The 25,096-nt window shown below is 37.5% G+C and overlaps 1 protein-coding gene across 2 annotated transcripts in view; it reads left to right on the top strand.

Annotated features, from left to right (window-relative positions):
- Positions 1-14,717, top strand: part of LOC126188066 (uncharacterized) — a 411,581-nt gene extending 396,864 nt beyond the window's left edge. For both annotated transcript variants that reach the window (XM_049929511.1, XM_049929510.1), the window contains exon 6: positions 12,747-14,717. In XM_049929511.1, the coding sequence (XP_049785468.1) occupies positions 12,747-12,942 (196 nt within the window). In that variant the 3' untranslated portion in view covers positions 12,943-14,717. The remainder of the gene's footprint in view (positions 1-12,746) is intronic.
- Positions 14,718-25,096: the final 10,379 nt, after the last annotated feature.

Genomic DNA, 25,096 nt, shown 5'->3' with positions numbered 1-25,096 from the left:
GGAAATGAAAAAAATAGAATAATAATAAAGCAACAGCAAAATTTGAAGGCAACATTACCTACACTAGTGCCACCTCCAAGCTAGAATAATTTTTGTCTGACACCCATGGTCTAGGGGTAACATCTTTGACTAGTAACCAGAAACATCCTCAGTCCTTGGTTTGAACCTTACCACTACTAGAATGTTTGAAAAAAAAAAAAAAAAGAAAAAAAATCAGCTATGGTTGCCGAAGACATCTACATCTTCATCTATAGTCTGCAAGCGACCTCAAGGTGCATGGCAGAAGCTATGTCCCATTGTATCAGTTATTAGGGTGTCTTCCTGTTCCATTGACATACAGACGGCAGGAAGAATGATTCTTTGAATGCCTCTGTGCTTGCAGTAATTTTTCTAGTGTTTTCTTCATGATCCCTATGTGAGTGATACATAGGTGGTTGTAGTATATTCTTAGAGTAATTATTTAAAGCCGGTTCGTGAAACTTTGGTAATAGACTCTCCTGGGATAGTTCATGTCTAAATTCAAAGAGTCTTCCAGTTCAGTTTCTTCGGTATCTCTGTGACATTCTCCGACTATCTTGTATGTGCCCCACACATCTGAGCAATATTTTAGAACTGGTTGCACAAGTGATTTGTAAGCAATCTCCTTTGTAGATTCATTGTACTTCCCCAGTATTCTACCAATAAACCAAAGTCTAGCACCTCCTTTACTTATGACTGAACCTATGTAATCATTCCATTTCATAAGCCTACAAAGTGTTACAACCAGGTATTTGTATGAGTTGGCCAATTCCTACAGTAATTATGCTCATAGGATACACAATTTTTGTCATTTTGTGAAGAGCAAAATTTTACATTTCTGAACATTTTCAGAAAGTTGCTAATTTCTGCATCACTTTGAAATCTTATCAAGATCCGGCTGTATCTTTTTCCAAGAACTGGGGACAGTCTTTTGTTCAAGTGATCTATGATAGACTATAGGGAGAAGAGGGGCTAACTCAGCCAAAAATCCAGAACAGAATCTGGCAGGGATTTCACTGGGGCCTGGTGCTTTGTTCAGTTTTAACGTTTTCAGCTATTTCTCAACACCACTGACACTAAAACTTATTTCATTTATCTTTTCATTGGTGCAAGGACTTAATTGGGACAATTCTCCTGGGTTTACTTTTGTAAAGGAACATTTTTAAGTGGTGTTAAGCATTTAAGCTTTTGGTTTGCCATCCTCAGTTTCAGTTCCTGTCTCGTTCACTAGGGATTGGACACTAACTTTGGTGTCCTAACAGCCTTTACACATAATCAGAATTTCTTTGGGTTTTGTGAAAGATTACTTGAAATATCCTGCTATGGTAGTGTTTAAAGGCATCACACATTCCTCTCTTGACAGCCAAACAAGTTTTATTAAGCATCTCTCTGTTTCTTTGCAGTGACTGTATACCATGGAAGTTTCCTCCCATTGAGAACTGTTATACTGGTTTCATACCTATCTAATTACACTTTTAAACTTGAGCCAGAATTCCTTTACATGCTCCTCACCTGTGCTGAAAGTTTCAGCTTCCTCATTGAGATATGACACTACTGATTTTGTATCTAGTTTACTGCACATATATATTCTTCTGCTTGTTTTAGTTGTCCTTGTTACTTCGGTAATCACTGTTGTCACAACTGTGTCATGGTCACTGAAACAAGTTTTGACATGGATATCCTGAAAGAGGTCAGGTCCATTTGTTGTCATTAGATCCAATATATTTTCATCACGAGTGGGATCCCTAACTATCTGTTCTAGGTAGTTTCCAGAGAAGGCATTTAGTAATGTTTCACGGGATGTCTTATCGCACCCAGCACTAACAGAACTGTAATTTTTCCATTTAATTGTTGGATAAATAAAGTCTCCACTGATGAGTACTGTATGGCAGGGGAACTTACATTTAAGTGAATTGAGGTTTTCTCTAAAGTTTCCGGTTACATCGAGAGATGAGTGTGGCGGGCAATAGGATGATCCAATTATCATTTTATGCCCACCCTTGATACTGAATCCTGCCCATACAATCTCATGTGCAGCATTGGCTTCTAACTCAGTAGATTTGAGTTTCTTGTCTACTGTGACAAATACAGCAGCTCCATTTCCCATTTGCCTGTTGTATTGATACACACTTGAATTTTCCCCAAAAATCTCACTATTATTAATTTCATGTTTGAACCATCTTTCTGTACCTAGTATTATGTGAGCTCCACTGCTTCTCTTAAGCACTTAAAACTATGGCACTCTGTTGTGAATGCTTCAGCAGTACACCATTAGGATTTTAATACTCTCACCTATTGGAGACATTTATTTTGATCTTATACTGATACTTCTGGGTTTCCTACAGTTATTGTTATCTGGAGTGGAGGGAGAGTCACCTAATCTAAAAAAACCTTGTGTGTGGCCCACACACAGTCAGCTTCCTGAGTAGCAGCCTCTGATGTATAGTGCATACCAGACCTATTTAGGGGGACCCTACAGTTCTCAATCCTATGATGCAGTTCCAGGAAGTTTTAGCCTTGCCTGTAACAGAATTTTCAAAGTTTGTGGTTCAGTCCTTCCACTTGACTCAGAAATGATGGGCCACAATTAGTCCTGGGTACAATGCTGTAAGTTGGGAGCTGTGTTGAAACTCGACGCACAAGGCTGGTCTGCTCAATGTTCTCTGCCAGTTGCTAGAATGACCTAAGAATGACCCCAGAACCCAAAAGACAGGCACCATTTGTTCCAATGTGTGCCACAGTCTGCAGTTGGTTGTACCCTGTTCCCTCAGTGACTGCTGGAATAGCCTCTTAAACATGTTGAATCAGGCCCCCAGGCACACACATTGAGTTCACCTGGTGTCCTTTCCTGTCCCTTGCTGCCATTTCCCTAAAGGGTACCATTATTTGTCATATGTTTGAACTGCTGACAATTAATAGACCCCTACCCTTTTGCATTTGCATCGTCCTGACACCAGACAAAACAGGTTACCCCCAAAACAGGTTAAGTGAGTCCCACTGGCACCATTTCAGTTTCAGTGAAAGACAGCACCTGAAACTTGTTGGTTAGATTAGTACAGTACCCTGAGTCCTCCCTGGTCCCCCTCTATCCTGTACAGGAGGCCTAGATCTACCATTGATATGCCTCTCATAACCAAGTGGATGGGTAAACTATGTACTTTCTGCAGAGGAGACAGGATCCATGGGAGAGGATAGTACTTGAGGTGCCTCTGATAGAGATATCACAAGTACCGAACTCTCAGGAGCTGTTCCAATACTGATCAGCAGCTGCCAACCACTTGACAGTAGTCAAGGTGATTGCCAGCTGCTTACAAACATCAACCAACTCATCCCATGTTTGAGAACAACATTCACAGTGGGTCTGCATCTTGGCTGGTGCAAGGCAGTGAACAAAGAACTTTAAATTAAGACTGTTAATTATCTTTTAATCTGTTGAGTCAAAAAGTTGCTAATTCCCTATAAGAATTGAAGCAAACACACAAAACAAGATTTCTATTAAGGCAACACAAAAACCTGTGATAAAAACTACTAGCTTCCTAATATTTCTGGCATAAGAAGTCACTCATTCTGCCAATGGCCTTGTCAAAGAGAGCAGAGGAGTGGACGGAGGTTCACAGCACTCACTTAACCTTGGGATGGGAAACTGCCCCTAAAAGGCAAAAAATTCAGTAATGATCAACAGCATGAGGATGTAGAAGACAACAGAAACCATTGCATTAAAGACACATAGTGTGTATCCACAGGACATGTGGCCTGAAATTGAAAATGTTTCATGATGATCTCTCCATTGGCGACAGATTCCAGACTCGTCCCACTTTCTGGGGGATCAGCTGAAGTATTTCTTGTGTTACCCATGGTTTCCTCACAGGTGGTGCCCATGAGGAAGGATCAAATACCCAATGAAAAAATAGTGTTCTATGAGTCAGGGCATGGAATGTCAGAAATTTTGACATCATGAGAAAGCTAGAAAATCTCAAAAGGGAAATACTAAGGCTCAGTCCAGATATAGTGGGGATCAGTGAAGTGAAATGCAAAGACAACAAGGATTTCTGGCCAGACAAGTATAGGGTAATATGAACAACAGCAGAAAATGATATAACAGGAGGAGGATTTGTTACAAATATTTGATTTGACATTCTGGAGCACAAAAATGTTCTCGGAAATTCAGGATTGCAGAGCTACAAGTCACTAATGAATGAAATAAATAAAGTGCAGGGAATCTAAAGAAATAAACAGAAAGTGCAGGGAAGCCAAGGTGAAATGGCTACATGGAAAATGTGAAGAAATGGAAAAAGAAAGGATTTTCAGTAGGAATGACTCAGCATATAGGAAAGTCAAAACAAACTTTGATGAAATTAAAAGCAAGGGCAGTAACATTAAGAGTGCAATGGCAGAGGAGAGAATAGATAAATGCAAAGAGTACATTGGATGCCTCTATTAAGAGTGCAATGGAAATTCCATACTTAAATGCAGAGGAGAGAACAGATAAATGGAAAGAGTAGATTGGATGCCTCTGTGAGGGGGAGTACTTGGTCAGTGGCATGATAGAAGAAGAAACAGGAGTCAATAGGGAATAAATAGGGTATCCAGTGAAAAAAGCTTTGGTGGACTTAAGACCAGTTAAGGCACAAGGGATAGATAATATTCCATCAGAATTTCTAAAATAATTGGGGAGTGGCAAAAAAATAATTATTCATGCTGGTGTGTAGAATGTATGACACTGGCAATATACCATCAGATTTTCTCAAAAACATTGTCCATACAATTCCACAAATAGCAAGAGCTGATGAGTGCAAGAGTTATCACACAGTCAGCTTCACAGCTCATGCATCCAAGTTGCTGACAAGAATAACACACAGAAGAATGGGAAAAAAAATTGAAGACCTGTTAGATGATGATAAGTTTGTCTGTAGGAGAGTTAAAGACACCAGAGAGGCAGTGCTGACATTGCGTTGATAATGGAAGCAAGACTGAAGAAAAATCAAGATACATTCATAGGACGTGCCAACTTAGAAGAAGCATTCAACAATGTAAAATGGTGGAAGATGCTTGAAATTCAAGAAAAGCAGGGGTAAGCTATAGGGAAAGACAGATAATATATAATATGTACAGGAAAAAGAGGGAACAATAAGAGTAGGAGACCACAAACGAAGTGCTCAGATTAAAAAGGGTGTAAGACTGAGATATAGTCTTTCACCATTACTGTTCAATCTACACATGAAAGAAGCAATGACAGAAATAAAAGGCAGATTCAAGTGCAAGATTAAAATTCAAGATGATAGGATATTGATGATAAGATTCACTGATGACACTACTGTCATCAGTAAAAGTGAAGGAGAATTACAGGATCTGTTGTATGATATGAACAGTCTAATGGGTACAGAATGTAGATTTAGAGCAAATTAAAGAAAGATGAAAGTAATGACAAGTAGCAGAAATGAGAACAGTGAGAAAATTAATATCAGAACTGGGGATCTCTAAGTAGATGCAGTCAAGGAATTCTGCTATCTAGGCAGCAAAAGAATCCATGGCAGATGGAGCAAGAATGATTCAAGCAGATAAGCACTGCCAAAAAGGTTATTCCTAGCTAAGAAACGTCTACTAATATCAAACACAGGCCGTAATTTGAGAAATTACATTTGGATCACAGTATTATATGGTAGTGAAACATGTACTGTGGGGAAAATAGAACAGAAGAGAACTGAAGCATTTAAGATGTGGTGCTGCAGAAGAATCTTGAAAAATAGTTGAACAGATAAGGAAAGGAATGAGGGGGTTCTCCGTTTCATAAGTGAGGGAAGGAATATATGGGAAACACAGACAGTAAGAAGGGTCAGGATGATAGGATAGCTGCTAAGACAACAGGGAATAACTTCTGTGGTACTAGAGGGAGTTGTAGAGGGTGAAAACTGTAGAGGAACACAGAGTTTGGAATACATCAAGCAAATACAATAATTGATGACATAGGTTGCAAGTACTATTTTGAGATGAAAACGTTGGCACAGGAGAGGAGTTCATGCCAGGCCACATCAATCCAGTCAGAAGACCAATGCCTTAAAGAGAATAAATAAATAAATAAATTTTTCAACTGTTGGTTAGGTGACACCCCAATCAGACATATGTTTTAATACTGACTCTGAACCTTGTTCTGTACATTCAAAGTGTTTTGGTGAGAGAATGTTTTAGAAACATTTTTAATCTTATAATTTTTTGTAGCTTGATGTTGTATAACAAACAACTTCCACTCTTTGTGTTCCTTTAATCTTAATTGCAGATATCTGATGATTGAAGTTGCTGAAATGCCTCATAAATAGAAAATTTATTTAATGAGCCAGACAGTTTTATTCACAAAATATTTAAGTTATCAGACAGTGATTATAACATACTATACACCGGTCAGTGGAGGGAAAGAACACACTGGATGTGTTTAAGAACTAGATGTTACTCAGTAAATATACCAATTAGTTTCATTCATTCATTTGATACAGGCCATCTTTGTACCACATTATTTCAACTGTCTTGGTTTATGTGTTCTGATGTTTGCCCAGTGTTCCCAAATTCATTCTCGGCATTGCTCCTTCCTCTCCTGGGTCCAAGCCTTTCCTGTTTTTAGTTTTGGCTTTTCTTGGAAACCCTGTCACACCATAAGTTTCTCCTTGAGTGGGACATGCTCCAAGATGTCAACATGGATGATCCCCACATCTTTAAGGTATTTCTCTACCTCTGTGAACCAGGCCCATTTTGTTTTCTTCTCCTGAAAGTAGGTGATCGTATGACTGGTGAGTCTTCCAGGGCTCATTCAGGTCATATGTCCGTAAAACATAATCCTCCTTTTCCAGATGGTATCAGTTATCTTCTCTGTGTGGGAATACAGTTCATGATTATGACATCTTCTATATTCCCCATTATCTTTGATGGGACCTAAGTTCTTGCTCAAAATCTTCCTTTCCTTGGCCTCCAGTTTTTCGATTAGGCCTTTTTGTTCATTACTAGGTATTCAGAAGCGTACAAGACCTCCGGGCGGATAACACTGCAGTAAAGCCTTAACTTTGCATTGAACGATACTGATCTAAATAACTGCTATTATTCAGTTCAGTGAAAGAGTTAATTATTCAACCCCTCAATGAATGACCATTTAGTTTTATATATCAATTAATGATATAAACAGCAAATCTAAAATGATTATACCTTATTATCTATAACTTCTTTTCAGGTTTTTGCTCTTCTTTTTCTTCTGCTCTTCTTCTTCTTTTTCCTCAGGCTAGCTGTCTGAGTTATCTTTGTTGTTATTCATGTGGCCTGCAGTCTGAAGATTGCTTCAATTCAGCTCTCCATGCTAGTCTGTTCTGTGTACAACTGCCACAACCTACATCAGTTTCAACCTGCTTAATGTACTCAAGCCTCAGTCTTCCTCTATAAATTTTTATCACCTGCATGTCTTTCCATTTCAGATTGATGGTTCCTTGATGCCTTAGTATATTTCTTCTCAACCGATCCCTTTTTTTAATCAAGTTATGTCACAAATTTCTTTTGCTCCCATTTCATTTTGATAACTCCTCGCTAGTTATTTGATCCACTCATATAATTTTCTACATTTTTCTGCAGCATAACATTTCAAAAACTTATATCTTTGCTTGTCTGAACTGCTTATTGTCCATATATCATTTCCATACAAAGCTATACTCCAGACAAATACCATAAAAAAAAACTTCCTAACACTTAACTTTTCTAACCCTCTGGAATGTCATTAAAAAGGAAACAGAGAGAGAAAAACAAGGGCATAATAACATACTGATAACGTAGTGGGAAAAGCAATAAATGATCCACACCACCTAGCAAACTACGTGAATGAGCATTTTTTAAGTACCATACTGCAGAGAAGTCACAGCAGAAGTTCCCAAAAACAGATAGAACACCTGTAAATAATTATACACTAAGTACAATGATGTTACTACCAACCACAGAGTATGAAGTCAGTAAAACTAAAAAATAAAATGTTTGTAAGGTGGGAACTTTTCTCTTTTTCAGAAGTATTTTCTTGCTATTGTCAGTTTGCATTTGACTCTACTTCAGCCATAGTCAGTTATTTTGCTGTTCAAATAAAAAAAAATCATCTAGTAATTTTTGTGTCTCACTGCCTAATTTAATTCCCTTGACATTGCCTGATTTTATTCAGCTACATTCCAGTACCCTTGTTTTATTATTATTGATATTAAACTTGTAACCTCTTTTCAAGTCATCTTCTAAATCCTTTGCCATATCTGAAAAAATTACAATGTCATCATCAAGCCAAAAAGCTTTTTTTCTCTCTGAATGTTAATGCATTTCAAAAATTCTCCTTTCTTTCCATTACTGCTTGCTCAATGTACAGATTGAATACCGCTGAGGAGAGGCTACAACCGTGCCTCACCCATCTCAACTACTGTATCCCTTTCATGTTGTCTGACACTTATAACTGCAGTCTAGTTTCTGTGGAAGTTATACATAACTTTTTGCTTCCTACATTTTACGTCTGCTGCCTTCATGGTTCCAAAGGATGTGTTCCAAACAACATTTATTTAAAAATTTCTCTGAGTCTACAAATGCTACAAATGCAGTTTGTCTTTCTTCTGTCTATCCGCTAAGAGAGGTTGTAGGGTTAGTACGGCCTCATGTGTTCCTAAATTTCTCCATAACCCGAACTGATCTTCATTGAGAGTGTCCTTACTAGTTTTTTACATTCTTCTGTGAATAACTCATCAGTATTTTACAGTTCTCTTTACTGCCCTTACATTACAGTTTTCCCTTTCTTGACTATCAGAATCTTCAGTTAAAGATCTGTACCATTATCTTTTATTATCTTTCTGCGGGATACCTGAAACTTGTTTCGAGTTAAGGAACAGTGTTAAAGCTACAGTTGGGGTATCTCAGTTTCCTTCATTGAGTGTTTTAGTCTGAATTATGATTAGTCACGCAATTGTTTTGCACATCTTTTAGCTAATAAGAATGCAGTGACTGTAAATGAGTAGACTTAAAAATAGTTATTCCAGTTCAAAGGACCTTAATGATAGCTGCTGCTGCAGCAGTCATGGAAAACCCATTTGCAAGAAACATACTACATAGTATAATATTTAGGTGATATTGCATCAGGATAACAATGCCTGTCTGTAATACATTTTCCTCAACACATTCACTATGTTTCTTACTGTCTCATAGTTGTAAGAAATATTGAGCAGTGAAACACAATATCCTTAGAAATGAGAATATTCCAAAGTGAGAAATCATGTTGTAAATGACAAATGCATTTCTTTTCTTTTTTCCCTTAGAGTATGATTATTATGTTTCAGTGGAAGAAGATCATAATTTCACCATGTCAAAGTAAATCAAATTCCATCTTGTCAGCACATATATTACATTTTAATGTGCATCATATTCGGTGACTACTTTAGAGAGACATTAATACTCCTAAGTAATCAGAGAACTTTTATTGCCAATAATCCTCAGTTTAGCCAACATGCAATTTCTACATGCATTCTCTTGGAAAAATATTTTAAGGATTACTGTAAGTATTTTTAATCATGACACAACATGTTTTATTCAAGGAAAATACTATTAAATACCAGAATTCAGTGTACACTTTTCACAATACTCCTAAAAACAGTCTGGTTTCTTCTCATTTACTACAATGTTACTGACAGAGCATAATATGCCCAAAGATGTTACAGTTTTCTTTTTGTGTAGAACTCCTTAAGTTCAAGCTGATAGATTTCTTTCCTTTGTCTTACAATGAGCTTCATTGTTTCCAACTTCTCTGTAAAATAATTCACTACCATATCACTGGTGCACGAACATTATTACTGAGTGAGGTGGACAGTTGTTAGCACACTAGGCTCAAATTCAGGACAATGATGCTTCAAATCCATGTCGAACCACCCATATTTAGGTTTTCTGTGATTTCCATAATTGCTCCCTGCACTTGCGAGGATAGTTCCTTCAAAAGGGAATGGCCAATTTCCTCCCTGACCTCAAAACATTGTAAGCCTGTGCTCTGTCTCTAATGACATCCATGTTGATGGGACATTAAACACTAATGATCATTCCTTCCTTCTTGAACATTCTTCTTTTTACAAGTTAGTCTGGAAATGAAATGAAATTATCATATGGCACTGATGGACAGGAGTCCCCACCTGGAGAAGTTTGGTGCCGAGTTGCAAGTCTTTTATAGTTGACAACACATTACAACACATCATGCAGTCCCCAAGCAGCCAGTAATTGAACCTAAGCATGCTGCATGGCAATCAGACATGGTGACCACTCTATTTTATGCCCGTATTCAGCTTTCTCATTGTTGACTGCTGGTAAAACACGATTCAGTCCCTCTTTCTGTTACAGATTTATGAGGATCCCTTTGTTTGTTAATTTAGTCTAAAAATCACATTATCTTTGTTCAGAGTTTGTCTTTCTTAATGTATGACAATTTTCTGGTGAATCTAGATTCTAGCTATTTCATACTCCATATTTCACTTTACACACTACAGCAGTTTAAATATAACATATATATTTTTATTTCTTGTACATGCTGTTCTGTAGCCTCAACATACTGCATCAAAAAAGTAGGAAAAGATAGATTGCTACTTACCACAAAGAAGATATGTTAAGTTGCAGACAGTCAGAATTAAAAAGACAGTTACACAATGCTTTTGCCACAGCCCTCATCAGTGAAAGAGAAACACATGCCATTCACACTCAAGCAAGCTCACCTCGCACACACATGACTCCAAGTACAGCAGCTTGGGCCAGAATGTCATGATCTGTTGAAGTTGGTGGTCATGTGTGTGTGAGGTGTGCGTTGTTTGTATGTATGAACGGTGTGTGTTTCTCTTTTCCTGATGAAGGCTGTATCCAAAAGCTCTGTGTAAGTATCTTTTAATTATGCATGTCTGCAACTTAATGTGCCTTCTTTACAGTAAATAGCAAATCGATCTTTCCCTGCGTCATTGAAGTTCCTACCTGGATTTCCCATTGTTTGATTTTGCCCGACAAACTGTTTGAAATGCATAGGTCTATTTAATAATACCTTTATACTATATACTTATACTTATACTTTATACTTATAATACTTTAGGCTCTATGTATAATTCTTACTTACAGTATAATGTCCTAAATGTTATTTTTCAATTATGATTTACCTTTGTTTTGTCATATTTGTGCATGGCTGTTTACAGTATCGATTTATGTGTCAGAGATATGATTTAACAAAATTTATTATCTTTTATAATAATCATTTTATATTGTATGTAAAATTCATGAAATCCTTAGAGGAAACAGAAATTTGCATACATCTGGAAAAAAATCCAAAAAACATCTTAAGTGAACAAACAGAACTTAGAACTAAAAAATATATTCAAAACTTTGACAAAATTCTTATATTCAGAATGTAAGTAAAAATTATACATAGAATCAAAAATTAAACCAAATACATATAGCATTTTGTGATGAATGCACTGTTATTTTCACTTTCTTAATCACAGAATTTCTTTCACTCCAACTTCCAATATTTCTTAGTTTATATTTCTTGTGGATTAGTATTTATCTATATAAATTTTGTTCTTTTCCTTGCTCCCATATTTCTTTAATTCCCATTGATTAGAGCTTTCTTTACCATTCAGTAAACTTTCCAAACTTTTAATCAGGTACAACGCTGAAGTTAATAATGAATCGCTTTCCATCTGCCCCTCCCATCTCTGCCTGATCTCCCAAGTTCATTCTTAAATTGGAAGAAAATAGTAGTAGGTCAAAGGCTAGTGAAATTATCTGGGGTTTTATGTATGTCTGCTCATCACAAATACATCAGCTCAGTGAATGGTTGTCCTCATTTTTATTTATTATTTATTTTATCATAAAAATGGACCTTATTTGTGAGGCAGAAGAGGTCTTCCTTTCTCCTACAAGTTGGAGTGACTTGCTAAATTGTAGTTATAATTGTTCTGCTGCTTTAACAGGCCGAACATAGTATACAGACAGTTAAAATAACTTATTAAAATATTGTATTATTAATATAATAATATACTGGAAAGCCTTTAGAACCATTTCCTGAATCTTGCATTTCTCATGATTCAGTTTTTTGAGCAACTTCTCCTTCCAACGAATACCCTGTCTCCTTGAAACTTCCTGGCAGATTAAAACTGTGTGCCCGACCGAGACTCGAACTCATGACCTTTGCCTTTCGCGGGCAAGTGCTCTACCATCTGAGCTACTGAAGCACGACTCACGCCCGGTACTCACAGCTTTACTTCTGCCAGTATCTCGTCTCCTACCTTCCAAACTTTACAGAAGCTCTCCTGCGAACCATGCAGAACTAGCACTCCTGAAAGAAAGGATATAGCGGAGACATGGCTTAGCCACAGCCTGGGGAATGTTTCCAGAATGAGATTTTCACTCTGCAGCGGAGTGTGTGCTGATATCAGCGCACACTCCGCTGCAGAGTGAAAATCTCATTCTGGAAACTCTGTCTCCTAGTTTCCTATCTTGATTCTTCTTCTGATATGAAAATTTTAAATCTTCCCAATAGTAGAAATTACGTAGTATGAGAAAATTTAGTAACATTCACATCTGATCCAGTTGTTCCACTTACATGGTAAGTTAATTTGCCTCTCATGCATCAAATACAATTATGTGCACAAGTAAATGTAAGTGCATATGTGACATGTATGTAGATTGTCATATTTAATAAATTTCTTCTTTTTCAGTAATGCTGAATATCGTTACTACAAGGCATCTACGTCACCACTGATTCCCATTCCACCTTCTTTCTACGTAGAAGTGCCATGGTTTCTTAAATTTGTGCTGTGTTGTGAGTTCCCTTTGTATGATTCCCTTGATGTACCTACGCCAACCATCATCACTGAATCAACAAGCATTTCACCATCACAGTCACAGACATAGCAACCAGCTAGCCGAATGGCACCCAATCCCACATTCAGGTATCTCACTACAGCACTCTAAGCACAGTGCAGAACTATCTACTTCTTTCTCTCTCTAATTCTCCAATGGCAATATCTCAAAACATATCTGAATTTTAAAGCTGCGGTATTAATTCCTGAAATACTACAGTAGGTTTATATGCCTTCACTGCATTTGAATAAGCACTAGCTGGGCAGTGATAAAGCTCAAGAGCAGCACAGTGAAAATTAGATAATAATATAGAAGTGCCAAAGAAAGGCTGTTTTAAATTACTGTAAATAGTGCAGCGATTTTAATGATCCCAAATCTAATAACAGATAGTTGTAGTAAACTTCAGAAGAAACTGTTAATGTTTATAATTTGACAGACTGATCAGCTACTGTATCTGTCAGCACTTATGCTGAAACACTACTAACTTGAACAAAATGTCTTTCTGCAGTGAACTGTATTGTTTTCTTGATCACTGCTGTGAATATATTGTAACATTTCAACACGACCAAATATAAAACTGATGATTACTATAGTATTACACATAAATCTGTGTTGCACTGAATTAAAGTATTCTTTGTTCTGTTCCATATTGTAATTCCTGTGGTTAATGTAAATGTCTTTGAGTATATATCACCAGCTCTTCCAGATGGGTGAATGTCAATTATGGGTCAGTGTTTCATTGTTGAATTTTCATTTTCTGTTGCATCTAACATTTGAATATGCAGTCAGACTGACAAGTGTGCCCTGAGACATGTATTTTACATGATAGAGCTAAATCCATAGTGATAATTAACAAGCTCATTTGAGAGAAGCATGTATATATTATTGCAACTACTCAAGATGTATAGTATAGTGTTTATAGAAGTGTAAATATGAATGCTGAAACTATAAATTATTTTATTCTGGTATGTGCCATTCAAAGTGGTTGAATTTCAGATGTTTAAATTTGTTATCTGACATTGACATTAATTTTATTTTTGTCTGTAACTGTTAAATAGTAAGAAAGTAAAAAAATGCCTTGACTAGAATTAATGTGGTTTCTGACATACTACAGAACAGTAAACCTGCACAAAATGTCGACTCATATTATGAGTTGAGCCTGTATAATTTAGTGTTATAGTGTAGATTTTTATGTAATTAGGTTAAAGAGCTAGTTTGTATAGGTGATTATATTTTATATAAAAATATATGTACATGGGCATATACTTACTTACGTGTTGGAGATATCTAGTTCCACATACATGTAAGATTCAAAATGGACACTTCACAACTGTAAATCTCTTTACTCTAACTGTATATATTGATCAGCTTTAAGGACTTTTAAATTTTCTATATGCAATTTCTAAGACAGGTGTTCACAATAATAAGCCAAAATCATGTACTCAATCTGGATTAGATGATAGAACTAGATCCTTTGGGTGCCAATAACAGTCAACAGATTAGATACAAAGCAATGATAATTGCTGAGTTATCTTCTGTTTCAACCTCATTTACTACAGACTCCTTATTGAAGTATTAAATTTCCTATTTCCAGTAATATGATCATGGAAGCTATAGAAAAAAGAAGCAGATTTTATGTAGAGAGTAGTGTGAGAAAATTGTATCATAAAAAAAAACACATAGCACAACAGTGATGTGGAAAAGTTTCACAAAGGGTAAAATTTATTCTAAAAGCATCACATGTTTATAGTTATTGGAAAACACATGGAGTCCTAACTTAATTTGATTTTGAAATATTAAGTAATAAAATGTTTAGTTCTCTGTTTACAGTTTTGTATTATAGAAATAAAAGTAAATTCATACTTTTGAAGAACTTCTTGGTTGTTTCTTTGTCTCACCTGTTCCAACAATTGAAGTTTGACCTCAGAATACCACCATCATTTACTTATCATTAATGTAGGACCACAATTAAAGTTATTGTCAAATGCAAGCAAGAAACATGACATATTACTAATAATGTATATTTATACTTTTAATTGTAGTAAGATGAATCAGCAGTCTCATGTTTGGTAAATCCACCAACAGTTTACAGATCATTATTATGTATTATTTCTTTAGACTTGGTTGTTTTTGCTAAGATATTTATAATTTCAGATGGCAATAAGAGCTGTGCAGTTTTCATCAATGTAGAATAGTTATACATCAGATGGACAATGTACAAAAGACAGAGACAGCTAAAAGTTGCTAAATGTGCCACTGTACGTAGAAAGAAAATTTACCATGTTCATCAGCACTCAGTGAGGACTCTGATATACTGAGATAAAAAAAGAGAAATAGCAAAGATCACCCGAATTAAAAAAAAAAAAAAAAAGTGCCCACTAGTCGAAAGAAACCATAGGGTAGCAGAAATGATCCAGAAAACTACTATCTAACATCCTTGACATTGATCTGTTGTGGAATCATATAACACATTCTGAGCTCAAACATAATGAGGTATCTCAAACTGAATGACCTCCTCAATGCAAACAGCATGGATTCCAACAGCATCAATCAAGCAAAACACAATGTGCACATTTTTCACATGACATCCTGAAAACCATGGATCAAGAGTCAGGTTTATACTGTATTTTTTGGTTTCCAAAAAGCATTTCACTCAGTACCCCCACCTACACTTATCAGGGAAGTATGATCCTCTGGGATATCAAGCCAGATTTGTAACTGGACTGAGGATTTCTTGTTAGGGAGAATGCAGCATGTTATTTCAAATAAAGAGTCATCAACAGATGTAGAAGTAAGTGCAGGTGTGCAGCAGAGAAGTGAGTTTGGATCCTTGCTGTTCATATTTGTGTTAATAACTGGCAGACAATATTAACAGTTAGCTCATATTTTCCGCAGATGATGCAGTTATCTGTAATGAAGTACTGTCTGATAAAACCTGCACAAATATACATAACTCACTTCCAAATCATAACCAAAAAATTTTTTTCCGCTTTCAACACTACCGCTGCTATAAAATCCACCGTTTCCAGTTCACAAACAGTTCCTTTCACCTATTAAACAACCATTTCGGCTAGTTCTAACAACTTTCGCTTTATTTCCATTTCCGTTTTCCCACATCACTGATCATTTTTAGCCGCTTCTCACAGGTTTTAACGTCATTATTTCTTCGTCAGACAATTGTTAGCCTCATTTTCATAATGTGCCACCACAAAACCACTCCTTTTAATACATTTACATGCAGTTTTTTCGAAATTTTCCCAAATTTCTCCACCCTTTAACGTGTTTTGGCGGCAACACAACCACCCAACCTTTATGCACATCGTTGTTTACCAACCCAAGTTCACCACAGGATCAACATAGCTCAGCTTTAACCAACACTTTTTCGACTTTTTTCACACCAGATCTCCAGTTGCTTTCTAGTTCACCTTTATCTCTCCCCATATGTTTTTATTTTCATTTTAATTTCAGCCTCATGTTACACTTTCCACCTTCTAATACCATGTCACCCTCACAACATCCCCACATCGACCCCATTAAGTTTTATTTACATTCCCTCCGTAAACATGCCTTCGCCCTAGCCAGATTACGCTCCCATATTTTATTTACTCAAGCTTGTCTGACATTTGGCATTACCCCCAAAGGCCTCACACTTAAAGTTCCCATCTCTGGCTGTAACCCTTCTTTCCATCAGTCCCTATACCGGTTCCAAAATGAACAATCCATTACCCTCACCCACCTAATCCTTCACCTACACATCAACTCAGCCAATGAACACACCCATCAACTCCTATCCTTAATAAAAGTCCTCAATCTTTCCTCTCCCACATCCACACCGGCTGTTCAGAGCATCCTCCTACAGGCCAACCACAAATTAGAACAGCATGCCACCCTCCACCTCAAAAAACTATCCAATCTCCTGGTTTCCCACCTCCTGAAAGGCACTCTCCACAACCTTCTTAAAAAACCTTAATCCTACTCCCAACATCACTACTGCTGAAGCCCAGGCTATCCGTGATCTGAAGGCTGATCGATCCATTGTCATTCTTCCGGCGGACAAGGGTTCCACGACCGTGGTACTTGATCGTCGGGAGTATGTGGCTGAGGGACTGCGTCAGCTTTCAGACAACACTACATACAAAGTTTGCCAAGGTAATCCCATTACTGATGTCCAGGCAGAGCTTCAAGGAATCCTCAGAACCTTAGGCCACCTACAAAATCTTTCACCTGACTCCATCAACCTCCTGACCCCACTGACACCCCGCACCCCTACCTTCTACCTATTTCCTAAAATTCACAAACCCAATCATCCGGGCCGCCCCATTGTAGCTGGTTACCAAGCCCCCACAGAACGTACCTCTGCCTATGTAGATCAACACCTTCAACCCATTACATGCAGTCTCCCATCCTTCATCAAAAACAGCAACCACTTTCTCGAACGCCTGGAATCCTTACCCAATATGTTACCCCTGGAAACCATCCTTGTAACCATTGATGCCACTTCCTTATACACAAATATTCCACACGTCCAGGGCCTCGCTGCGATGGAGCACTTCCTTTCATGCCGATCAACTGCCACCCTACCTAAAACCTCTTTCCTCATTACCTTAGCCAGCTTCATCCTGACTCACAACTTCTTCACTTTCGAAGGCCAGACATACCAACAATTAAAGGGAACAGCCATGGGTACCAGGATGGCCCCCTTGTACGCCAACCTATTTATGGATCGCTTAGAGGAAGCCTTCTGGGTTACCCAGGCCTGCCAACCCAAAGTTTGACACAGATTTATTGATGACATCTTCATGACCTGAACTCACAGTGAAGAGGAACTCCAGAATTTCCTCTCAAACCTCAACTCCTTTGGTTCCATCAGATTCACCTGGTCCTACTCCAAATCCCATGCCACTTTCCTTGACGTTGACCTCCATCTGTCCAATGGCCAGTTTTACACATCCGTCCACATCAAACCCACCAACAAGCAACAGTAACTCCATTATGACAGCTGCCACCCATTCCACATCAAAAAGTCCTTCCCTACAGCCTAGGTCTTCGTGGCAAACGAATCTGCTCCAGTCCGGAATCCCTGAACCATTACACCAACAACCTGAAAACAGCTTTCGCATCTCGCAACTACCCTCCTGACCTGGTACAGAAGCAAATTACCAGAGCCACTTCCTCATCCCCTCAAACCCAGAACCTCCCACAGAAGGACCCCAAAAGTGCCCCAATTGTGACAGGATACTTTCCAGGACTGTATCAGACTCTGGATGTGGCTCTCCAGCAGGGATATGACTTCCTCAAATCCTGCCCTGAAATGAGATCTATCCTTCATGAAATCCGCTCCACTCCACCAAGAGTGTCTTTCCGCTGTCCACCTAACCTTCGTCACCTCTTGGTTAATCCCTATGAAATCCCCAAACCACCTTCCCTACACTCTGGCTCCTACCCTTGTAACTGCCCTGGTGTAAAACCTGTCCCATCCACCCTTCCACCACCACCTACTCCAGTCCTGTAACCCGGAAGGTGTACACGATCAAAGGCAGAGCCACGTGTGAAAGCACCCAAGTGATTTACCAACTGACCTGCATACACTGTGAAGCTTTCTATGTGGGAATGACCAGCAAAAAACTGTCCATTTGCATGAATGGACACAGGCAGACAGTGTTTGTTGGTAATGAGGATCACCCTGTGGCTAAACATGCCTTGGTGCACGGCCAGCATATCTTGGCACAGTGTTACACTGTCTGGGTTATCTGGATACTTCCCACTAACACCAACCTGTCAGAACTCTGGAGATGGGAACTTGCCCTTCAGTATATCCTCTCTTCCCGTTACCCACCAGGCCTCGATCTCTGCTAATTTCAAGTTGCCACTGCTCATGCCTCACCTGTCATTCAACAAGATCTTTGCCTCTGTACTTCCGCCTCGACTGACATCTCTGCCCAAACTCTTTGCCTTTACAAATGTCTGCTTGTGTCTGTATATGTGTGGATGGATATGTGTGTGCGTGTGTGTGCGTGTGTGTGCGAGTGTATACCTGTCCTTTTTTTCCCCCTAAGGTAAGTCTTTCCGCTCCTGGGATTGGAATGACTCCTTACCCTCTCCCTTAAAGCCCGCATCCTTTCGTCTTTCCCTCTCCTTCCCTCTTTCCTGATGAAGCAACCATTGGTTGCAAAAGCTTGAATTTTTTGTGTGTGTTTGTGTTTGTTTGTGTGTCTATCAACATGCCAACGCTTTCGTTTGGTAAGTTACATCATCTTTGTTTTTAGATAAACTCATAGGAATGTTTGTTAGCAAAAAGTCAGACATAGAATCCATTTTTAATAATTCTTTTAAGTGTTGTAGGGAAAACAGGATCCAGCTTTTTCCAAAATTGTTGAAAAAGTAGTGTATTCAAGAGTAGCATCACATATTTGTGAAAATGAAGTACTAACAAAATGTCAATTTGGTTTTCAGAAAGGCTTTTCAACAGACAATGCTATATATGCTTTCACTGATCAAATATTAAATGCTTTGAATATCTGAACATCACCCACTGGGATATTTTGTAATGTCTCAAAGGCTTTTGACTGTGTGAATTGTGAAATTCTTCTAGATAAGCTTAAGTATTGTGGTAGGAGTGGGCCAGTGTACAAATAGTTTAATTCATATTTAACTGGAAGAATGCAGAAGGTTAAAATTAACAGTACAGATAGTCTGGTCCTCTAACTGGGGAGGTATCAAGAATGGTGTCCCACAAGGTTCAGTCTAGGGTCTCTTATTGTTCTTAATATATATTAATGACTTCTATATTCATGAAGATTCAAAGCTAGTTCTTTTTGCTGATGATACAAGTACAGTAACCACACCCAACAAACAATAGTCAGCTGAGGTAACTGTAAATAATGTCTCTCAGAAAATTATTAAGTGGCACTCTGCAAATTGACTCTTAAATTTTGGGAAAACACAGTACATACAATCCTGTACAGTAAATGATAAATATAGACTTCGAACGGAAGTCTGATGCTAAGGAAGAATATTCAAAACTTCTGGATGTGTGCATTGATGAGAAATTGAAATGGTAGAAACACATTGATGATCTGCTGAAACGGTTACATTCAACTACTTATGTTATTAGAGTTATTGCAAATTTTGGTGATAAACATATGAGTAAATCAGCCTCCAATACCTATTTTCATTCACTGTTTTCATATGGAATCATATTTTGGGGTAATTTATCATCAGAAGAAAAAGTATTCATTGCAGACATTTATTTAAGAAACTCGAGATACTCACTGTACCTTCACAAAATATATAAATTTGTTATTAATAACCCATCTCAACTCAAAAATAATAGTGAAGTGCATTTATGACAAGCTGAGGAAACTAAATAATGTCTTTCATAAAATTATTAAGTTATTCTCTGCAAATTGAACACTAGAAGAAAGGATGAGCTTCACTATTCTAGGTTAAATCTGACTTTGGTACAGAAAGGGGTGCATTATGCTGCCACGAAAATCTTTGTTCATTGCCAAATAGCAGTAAAAGAGTGACAATAGCCAACCAACATTTAAAAACAAATGAAAAGAATTTCTGAGTGACAAGGCCTTCTACTCAATAGATGAATTTGAAGAAATGAAGTAATAACTGTATAAAAAAATTAATTACAGGATGTACAACTTTGCTTCTCCCATTTTCTGATAGGTGGCGATGACGGTAAATAGTGGTCGAAAGAAACAGATCACAGACATCAGGCAGTTAGCTTGGACCTCAGTCAACATAACCTCATTCAGAAATTAGTCAATTTGTGTCTGCATCCTAAAGCTGTTCTTGATTGAAAATGTCAGTTTACGAGCCTAATTCTCATCATTTGTGGGAGGTGTTACTTTCTGTTTCAATATGAAGAAAACAGCAGCTGAGTCTCATTGAATGCTCATAAGTACATATGGTAAGGATGCTATTAGTGAAAGAATGTGTCGTGAGTGGTTTCAACACTTCAAGAATGGTAATTTTAATGTTGTGTTGGAAGAGAGAATGTTTCTGAAGATGCAGAATTGGAGACATTGCTGAGTGAAGACTCGTGTCAAACTTGAGAAGAATTGGCACGATTAGTGGTAGTGACACAGCAAGCCATTTCAAAATGTCTCAAAGCTGTGGACATGATTCTGAAAGAAGGAACTTGGGCCCCATGTGAGCTGAAACCAAGAGACGTTGAATGGCATTTGTGTGTTTGTGAACAGTTGCTTCAGAGGCAAAAACGGAAGTGATTTCTGCATCACATTGTGACTGGGGACAAAAAATGGGTTCATTATGATAACCCTAAATGCAAAAAAGACATGGGGATATCCCGGCCAAGCTTCCACATTGACGGCCAAACCAAATAGTCACGGCTCCAAGATCATGTTCTGCATTTGGTGGGACCAGCTCAACATCATGTACTATGAGGTGTTAAAACCAAGTGAAACAATCACAGGTGCTTGTTATGAAATGCAATTAATACATCTGAGCAGAGCATTAAAAGACAAATAGCTGCAATACAGTGAGAGGCACGATAAAGTGATTTTGCAGCATGACAACGCTCGACCCCATGTTGCAAAAGAGGTCAAAATGTATTTGGAAACGTTAAATTGGGAAGTCCTACCCCACCCAACGTATTCTCCAGACATTTCTCCCTTTATCACCTGTTTAGATCAATGGCGCATGGCCTGGCTGACCAACACTTCTGATCTCGTGAAGAAGTTACAAATTAGATCGTTTTGTGATTGCTTCAAAAGATGAACAATTTTTTCAATGTGGGATTCATACGCTGCCTGAAAGATGGGGGAAAGTAGTGGCCAGTGATGGAAAATATTCTGAATGATATATGTGCAACCAATTTGTTTCATTAAAGCTTCCAATGTTGGGGATAATCCAGTGGAAGCAAAGTTATACACCTTTATGTTGTATAAAGAAAACTTACGTTAAACTGATGCTTTCCACATCATTACAAAATGTCGTATTCGTGATCTATGAAACAAGTATTAATGGGATTAATGGGTGATTTCATCTCAAATCATACAGGTCATGTCAATTCATTGTCATGAGTTTCTCTGGAAAAAATATATATTAGACCTCCACATCATAAGTGTTAAGAAATAAAGTTTTTTTTATCTTAATTTCTGTAAATGGTACAGCCCTTTGAAAAATGTATATTTTGTAAATAACTCTTAAAACTGTATAGAATAAAAAATATATAACTAATAAACCAAAAGTACTGGAGATGTCTTGTGTTAAAGCACCCTCTTAGTGTGTTGAAATTGAGCTAAGACATGCAAACTTATGGGCTTCCTTTAACTTACAAATTTAAGATGAAGATACGAAATTTAAGTTAATTTTTCCATTCAAAAACTTTTTTTTTCTAATTTGGAAAGTGACAGAATGCTATCTTCCCTGTCATATTACCTGATACTACTGATGTAATTATAAATAGTATCTTCTCTGCTATCTGTATTATGTAAATATTTATTACAAGAAATGTAAAAAATTGCATTATGAGTTTTATGAATTATTTACTCAAAAACCCCCTATCTGAAAACTTTTGAGAACTACAGAAAATATTGTTTGGTTAATATGTTGTTACAAACCCAGTGGGTAATATTTTTCTGTGTAAAGCATTAAAAATTTTTCGACATTCTTTGTATTTTGCATCACTGAGTTTCTAGTGTAAAATATGCATGTTGGCAACACTGTTTCCAGTGCTCTTCTGTTTACAACAAATGAGTGAGAACTTGCGCATAAACCATTCTCATTGAGTTTTGTGTTTGGCTTGAACTCTTTGTTCGATATAGTGTCAGTGAGGAAATACAGTAGTGAAAGAGTGAGGTGTATGCACCATGAATAAAAGGCACAAGAAGGTGGTGTTCAAGAAAAGCAAAAAACACTTCAAGGTTGTTGGAAATCTGTCAGAGGTATTGCAGAAATATCTTTGTCCTCAAGTAACAGTTTTAGCATCACATCCATTGTGCAGGAATTGCTATGCTCAGTACACAAAGAAATTTAGTGACAACTCCACCTGAACAATCACCATCACCCAAATGTGAAACTGAAAAAGGCAGCGCAGATATTCCTTGGTGTGAAGTTGTTGATGCATTGACTGTTAGCATTTTTGCTAAAGCTCCTACTACATCCCCCTTCAAACATTCAGGAAAGGTAAGAAGCACAAGAAGATACAGTACCCGTGAAGGTGCAGTTTCTGACACTGATACCAGGTAACTACTCTAAGCAGTTGATACAGAGATACATACCCACTTCCTCACATTATCTGATTTCAAAAGCTTGTAAAATAAAGAATGAGAAGAGTATTTGGGCTTGTCCAGGTTCTTACTGTGGTTATCCACTGCAAGATGATGCACTTAATGTTGCTCTGGAATATTACCTAAGTGATGACAAAGATTGCAGCGCGCAAAGTCCTAACCAGGTTGATGTTATCTCTGTTAGCGAAAATCAAGAAAAAGTTAAAAAAGTACAAACATATATGATAATATCAATAAGGGAAGCTATCTCCTAATGAAAAAGGAGAGATCAAATATAAAAATTGGCCTCTCAAAGTTCTACTTTTTATGACCAAAATGGGTAAAATGCCAATGAAGGAAGTATGCACATGTACTTGTTTCATCATAAGCAGTGGAACAGGAAAGAAATACAAAGAGGTGGACCTGATGCTTTTGTATATATGTCAAGAGCTGCAAGATAAATATTGGTTGCAGGAGTATGCAACATGTCATGGTGCTGAAATGATGAGTGTTGAAGCATTACAACTTCAGTATATTGATAATGATGTAACCTTTGCATTGTGGGAGAGAGGCAAGTTGGTGAAGCAGGCAGTAGAGCCACAGGAGTTTGTTACAGCGGTTAGGCAATGGGTCATGAAAGGAACAGCTCACCATCACAACCGGAGGATTCAGAGACAGACCATAGTAGAAGTAAAATAAGCCGCAACTAAAAGTCAAAGTTATCACTGGCACACATCACAGGTGTTGCTCACTACCTTGGAACATAACACTGTTTTGCTATTGTCAGTGACAATTTCATTCATGACAGTGCACATGCATGCTACCCTGTCAGCATGATAACTGATGATATAGCGTCTGGAGACCATGCATTTTCTAAACATGTGTATGTGACTGATGGTACAGCATCTCATTTTAAAAACTGCTTTCAGCTTTATGAGCTTTGTCAACACTGTAGTACAGCAATTAAGACAAAAAGTGGATATTTTCAGCAACATGTAATGGAAAAAGTGTCTGTGGTGGGATAAGAGATTTCTGTAAACATCTTGCAGCAGGATTTTATCTCCAGCATGAAGCTATTGGTGCTATAAGAGATGATACTGGATTTGTACACACCATATCAACATTAGTAACAAACATGAAACTCTTAATTCTAAATAATAGTACATTAAGGGAATTTTGTTTAAAAAAGAAAAAGAGAGAGAAGAGTGGTCTGCTATGAAGACTGTGACAGGAATTCAATCGAGTCACTACTGCGCTGCATCCTGGTGTGGCACATACATTGCAAGAACAGTTCTCCAAGAAATGCAGCTCTTTACTGTGAGTGAAATGCAGCAACCACAGTATACATTAGAAGACTTTGTACTGAGCCACTTCATATCTTGTGTGTATGGCAATCAGTGGTGGGTGAGACAAATAATAAGTGTTTCTCATGAGCTGCAAGATATAACCGTCTCCTCTATGACACCTCATGGTCCTTCTAATGCTTTCAAATGGTCGTCATCAAAAGATCAGTGTGCAGTTACCATTTCCCAAGAACTGCTCTTGTGTGTGTGCAAATTCAACTCGGCTGTGCAAGTTCAATCAGAAGCAGACGAAAAAAAAAAAAAAATGAATTCGTTTCAACACTGTAGCATTGATTTCTTCATTGTAGGCAATTTTAATTCATGGAAAGTCATGAAGAAGTAAAATCATGACAGAAGACAATAATAATTTTTGAATAACATCATAAAAAGAAAAATTGCTATAAATATTCTATAGGCCTATATCTTATTTTTAATATAAAATGCTTTCAAACAAAATTATGAGATGTTTTCCCACTCACTTATAATATTGTAAAGTAATTATATTGATTCAGAAATACAAGTTTTGCATGACATTTACTTAAAATCAGTGATCAATTTTTTAAGTGTCCATTATTGTCTGACCATGAGAGTAGAGCTAGGTCTACCTAAAAACTT

This window comes from Schistocerca cancellata, chromosome 5 (assembly GCF_023864275.1).
Source record: "Schistocerca cancellata isolate TAMUIC-IGC-003103 chromosome 5, iqSchCanc2.1, whole genome shotgun sequence".
In the NCBI taxonomy this organism is placed as follows: domain Eukaryota; kingdom Metazoa; phylum Arthropoda; class Insecta; order Orthoptera; family Acrididae; genus Schistocerca; species Schistocerca cancellata.
This window is presented reverse-complemented; position numbering and strand designations above follow the sequence as displayed.